This window comes from Bombina bombina, chromosome 3 (assembly GCF_027579735.1).
Source record: "Bombina bombina isolate aBomBom1 chromosome 3, aBomBom1.pri, whole genome shotgun sequence".
Lineage (NCBI taxonomy): Eukaryota > Metazoa > Chordata > Amphibia > Anura > Bombinatoridae > Bombina > Bombina bombina.
This window is the reverse complement of record NC_069501.1, coordinates 1190800864-1190806863: the sequence shown is the minus strand read 5'-3', so window position 1 is coordinate 1190806863 and position 6000 is coordinate 1190800864. Positions and strand designations below refer to the sequence as shown.

Genomic DNA, 6000 nt, shown 5'->3' with positions numbered 1-6000 from the left:
TCAAATTTGCTATGTTCTCTTGGTATTCTTTGTTGAAAGCTAAAGCTAGGTAGCCTCATATGCTAACTGTTAAAGCCCTTAAAGGGACAATGAACCCAATTTTTTTCTTTTGTGATTCAGATAGAGCATGCAATTTTAAGCAACTTTCCTAACTTACTCCTATTAGAAAATGTTATTCATTCTTTTGGTATCTTTATTTGAAAAGCAAGAATGTATGTTTAGATGCCGACCCATGTTTGGTTAACATCCTGGATTGTTCTTGCTGATTGGTGGATAAATTCATCCAGCAATAAAAAAGTGATGTCCAGGATTCTGGACATTCTTTTTCAAATAACGATAGCAAGAGTACGATTTTTTTTTATAATAGGAGTAAATTAGAAAGTTGCTTAAAATTGCATGCTCTATCTGAATCACAAAAGAAAAAAATGTGGGTTCAGTATCCCTTTAAAGGCTGCCTCTTATCTCAGTGCATTTTGACCGTTTTTTTTCTTTCAAATCTAGACAGTGCTAGTTCCTATATGCCATATAGATAACATTGTGCTCACTCCTGTGGAGTTATTTATCAGTCAGCACTAATTGGCTAAAATTCAAGTCTATCAAAAAGAACTGAAACAAGGAGACAAGCTTAGATACAAGGTGTTGAAACCGTGTTGATTATGCAAATCTGGGGAAAAGAAATGATCTGTCTTCTTAAACAATAAAAATGCAGGGGTAGACTGTTCCTTTAAGAATGATGCATAAAACTTTGAAATTAGTACAAGTTGCAAAAGAAAATGGTATAGAACCATAGCACTACTAAGCCCATAAATAGTCAAAGGTTGCACCATACTAAACCTCCATGTTTAAGTAATTTATGCCAAGAGATGCTAGCCCTGGTTTGGTGTTAGGAATAAATGCTATTCATACTCTAAAATCTGGTATAAATATATCTCCAAAAACCTACCTGTGATTGGAAATAGGAGCTGATCTTTTGCCTATGAGTTGTATGTGCTCTCACACACCTTCTTGAGGGCTCTTACAATCACCAAGTAATATCCCCCCTGCTATTCGCATGCTGTCATAATGTAGCTTTTGTTCTGCTTTATGGTTCCTGATGCGTTTATTTCTGCTCAGCTGAAAATGTCTCACTGTCATCTTTCTTGGTGCTCTGCTTACCTTTGGTATTTTTTTTTTACCATTTACTCCTTATCCACCCACATCATTATCCTTTGACGCCCTGAATACTAAACAAGAAGGCAGAGCTCACTAGTCAAGAAAAGTCAGCTGACCATTAAAACATTTGCCAACCTACCTATATGAATTGCTGTCAACCAGTAAGCATCGAGATCCTTACCTGTTCTTCACTTTTAAAGAGGAGCAACTTCCTCACACACTGCTGCATGCCCTGTGCTAAATGATAGGGACGTGAGATGAGAGGCAAGGCACAAGCAGCTTTAACTATGCTACACAATGCGTCATTCACAAGGAACTGCTGTGGCTTGGAGAGAGGAGAGTTATTTGACTCCAGCTCTCCCCGCGCTGCCTGGTTAGTGATGGTGCTGTCCAGCGTGCTGATCTTCACCACTGTTGTGGATATCTTGGGAAGTCTTCTTGTTATCATCTCTGTCTTGAAAAATAGAAAGCTGAGGAATTCTGGTAAGACTGTTTCTCTAGTCTACCTTAACAGAAACATCCTAAATAATGAAATCTATCTGTATTCTGTAATTCCCTATATTCAGATCACTAGTGAGATATAAATATACTTAACAAAAAGATAATGTGACCCTTTATTACTATCACCTTTTTACATTTTCTCTTAACTTGCATCCCCCCATATCTGTACAAAATTGATTAAAAGGAAAAAATGTACACTTGTTATGAATCATGCAACAAGAATTAGACTTTATCAACTACAATGTGTTAACGTTCTGTATTTATTTTTAAAGTTTTTAACCATTGCCTCCCAATTGACAATTCCCTGGGAGATCTGTTACAGTCATGAGTGAAAACCACTTTTGCCTCTATCATTTGATATCATCACCAAGTTGTAAAGGAGTGGGGCTGATGAATGAATGAAAATAAGCAATGCACTACACTTTAAACAGGATTCCTTGATACTGAATGTCTGTGATACAATTAAACAGGTATTAAGTTGCTTGAAACTTCTTCACACAGTGTTGCTATTTGATCACATATATAAGGGATACTACACAGCTGTTAACCACTCTTACTGTAATTTTGAATAGAGCAGTACCTTATTATAAACACCCTTTATTTAAGTGTAAAAAAAATGAGATTACTCGTTGATTATATGAATTATTTTATTTCCTGTGTGCATAGTTTTCGTGCAGAGTGTTATAATGGTTCTTAAATGCTAATTTTGAGACTTTTAACTTAATTATAAGCACCTGGAAAACAGATAAACTGACTGAGACAGTGCATTATATATGTTAAATGTAATAACTATTATTACCATTGAATTACGGGACAAATATTCACTTCTTTAGAATGTAAATTTATTTCATAGCTACACAGTGGATTGGGTGAACATAAACAGAAAAAGGTTTTCTCAGTAAGGTACATAAAATAAAAAAATATGTTTATTTATTCAAGCATATTTAAATACATTGTTTGCCTCATAACATTGCATTTGACTAGAATGTTACATTTCATTAATAGAGAACCTCACTGAACAATTACTTTTTATGCTCTACTGGGATGTGTGATTTATTATTTTGTTGCCCTTTTGAGCTAAAACTTTTGATTATGTTATGTTACAAAGTTCTTTATAAACTATGAACACTCTTTATGCCAAGGGGCTTTGTAATGATTACTTATGAATCTTTAGCAGAGCCAAGGGATAAAAAAGTTAAAGGCATTACGTTTTTGTTAGAAACTATTTTATTTTGTAATTTGATATATGAATTACTTACAGTATGGTGTATAGTTACTTACAAACATGGTATTCATGAATGAGCGCATAGTTGGTACACTGTATTTGTGAATGTTTAAATTCTGGCAGTACATGAAACTGTACAGTTCTTTTTGTGCCTAATATGTATACATGATTCATATTACATTAACATAATTTCCAAAAGATGAAAAGAAATGGAATATGTGTATGTGTAAGTGCTTATTTGACAAACAATATACATAGCTGGATACCGTGTTGTAATCAGATAACACAGATTTCATTCTGCAAAGTTTGATTAACAGAAACACCAACTTAAAAGAAGTTAAAAGAAAACATTTGTTGAGCAAATGTATGCAGACACCTACGATTGATTATTATTGCTATTGATAGATTATTATTATGATTATTATTATTATTAATTATTATTTATTATTAATTATCTTCCTCATAATAATTTCACTGAGAAAAGAGGTAGTACTTATGTCATTCATACACTCTGACACCCTCATACACACAAATTCTGACACATTCACATACAAATTCATACACACACTGACAAATGCTCACTCACAATAACATAAACACATATATACTCACTAACACACTCATATACACATGCACACAGATACACACACTTTAACATACACATACACTGAAATATGCTCACACACAAATGCACACACATAAACACACACACATTGACACTGACACATGCTCACACACTCACATACATACACACACTTTATTAAACACACATACATACTCACTAACACACTCATACACACATGTACACAGATACACACGTTAATATACACACACATACAATGACATATGCTCACACACACATAAACACATGCACATACACACATTGACACTGACACATGCTCACACACTCACATACATACACACACTTTATTAAACACACATACATACTCACTAACACACTCATACACACATGTACACAGATACACACGTTAACATACACACACATACAATGACATATGCTCACACACACATAAACACATGCACATACACACATTGACACTGACACATGCTCACACACTCACATACATACACACACTTTATTAAACACACATACATACTCACTAACACACTCATACACACATGTACACAGATACACACGTTAACATACACACACATACAATGACATATGCTCACACACACATAAACACATGCACATACACACATTGACACTGACACATGCTCACACACTCACATACATACATACACTTTATTAAACACACATACATACAAACACCCTCAAACTAATACCCAAAAACAAACACATATTCACTCATACCAATCTATGCTATTGTCTGTCTGCAAGTCAATAGTAAAAGAGCTTAGCAATTGTGCAAGTACAAGTTAATCAGAATTAACATGCAAAATATAATTATTAAATGCAGTGTTATTACTGATAAGTGTATATTCTATTTAAATAAAATATTCCTGCAACTGATTTTCTTAGATAAGTGAAGTTATAACACCATTCCTCAGAAATGCATTATATTATAGTCGTGTTCTTTTATTCTTCATACATAATTTGGCTCAGGAAGTGTTCTGTTCATTGTTATTAAGTAGCTTTGAAACATGAAATAAAGCAGGAAATTTTAAACTGCATTTCTTATACTTAAAAAAAGTTGATTTATGATTTAGGTAGGTTTACAGATGCAGAAGCCAGAATGCTGTACTTTATAATGTTTATAAAAATGATTTGTAATTATATTTTGCATTTAATTTCTATCTTAAATTAACATCTTTCCATGTTTTTTTCTCTCTCTTTTTTTTAATTGTCAGATCCTCAGTAGTAAAGTTCATCTAAAATACATTATAAAGACATTGTTAACTGAAAAAGTACTTAAAGGGAAAATCAACACCAGAATTTTTGTTGTTTAAAAAGATAGATAATCCCTTTATAACCCATTCCCCAGTTTTGCATAACCAACACAGTTATAATAATACACGTTTTACCTCTATATAGACCTTGTATTTAAGCTTCTGCTGACTGCCCCCTTATTTCAGTTATTTTGACAGACTTGCATTTTAGCCAATCAGTGCTCACTCCTAGGTCACTTCACGTGCACAAGCTCAATGTTATCTATATGAAACACATGAACTAATGCCCTCTAGTGGTCAAAATGCATTCAGATTAGAAGCAGTCTTCAAGGTCTAAGAAATTAGCATATGAACCTCCTAGGTTTAGCTTTCAACTAAGAATACTAAGAGAACAAAGCATAATTGGTTATAAAAGTAAATTTGGAAGTTGTTTAAAATTACATGCCCTATTTAAATCAAGAAAGTCTTTTTTTGGGCTTGACTGTCCCTTTAAGAATCCAATAAGTGCTATAGAATTATTTTTTCTTCACCAATGTTTTAATATATGATAGATTCCTGGGGGTGCATTAATTATTAGTCTATGTAATTTGATTTTATTTTAAGAACATCACACTTCACTTCAACTAGTATTAAAAAAATCAATCATTTAAACTTGACATCTTTCTATTTGCAAAGTACATTTCCTCAATATACAGGAAGTGTGGCAGTGTAATGTTTAGTAAAATTGTCAAATAAAGAAAACTAACCATTTAACAAAGCAATAAATGTTGAAGTAAATGTGTTTATCTTATCAAACATGAGAGGAATTAAGGCTGTTTGCTGTGACTACAACTCAAGTGTGGGTGAAGACCATAACATTTGAGGGTTAAAAAAATGTGACCACAAAACCTTATTACTTCTTCTACCTATTACTTTTTTTTCTAATAATTCCACTTCAAACTCTTCCTTTGTAAATTTGAGACCATTGAGATTTGGGGGTGATAGAAGAATATATGGGGGTGTACTGCACCTCAGCACCAACCAATAACTCACACAGTTAGAACCTGGAACACAGAGGTTTGTACATGTCCTCAGCAGGCTGGTTATTCAACTGGGCTATCCTACAAACATATATTTCTAATTAATGAATACATATTGCATTTACTACTGCATATATCTACTTTTGTAATGGATTGTTAAATAAACTAGGTATCTGTATTTGCATTCTATGGTAAATACAAATCATTTTCTCTTAACAACCTTATGATTAG

General features: G+C 33.1%; 1 protein-coding gene across 1 annotated transcript in view; it reads left to right on the top strand.

The window, feature by feature from the left end:
* Nucleotides 1-1439: 1439 nt before the first annotated feature.
* LOC128654617 (melatonin receptor type 1B) overlaps nucleotides 1440-6000 on the top strand; it is a 417516-nt gene continuing 412955 nt past the window's right edge. Inside the window, exon 1 of the mRNA XM_053708623.1 lies at nucleotides 1440-1635. Within this exon, the coding sequence (XP_053564598.1) occupies nucleotides 1440-1635 (196 nt within the window). The remainder of the gene's footprint in view (nucleotides 1636-6000) is intronic.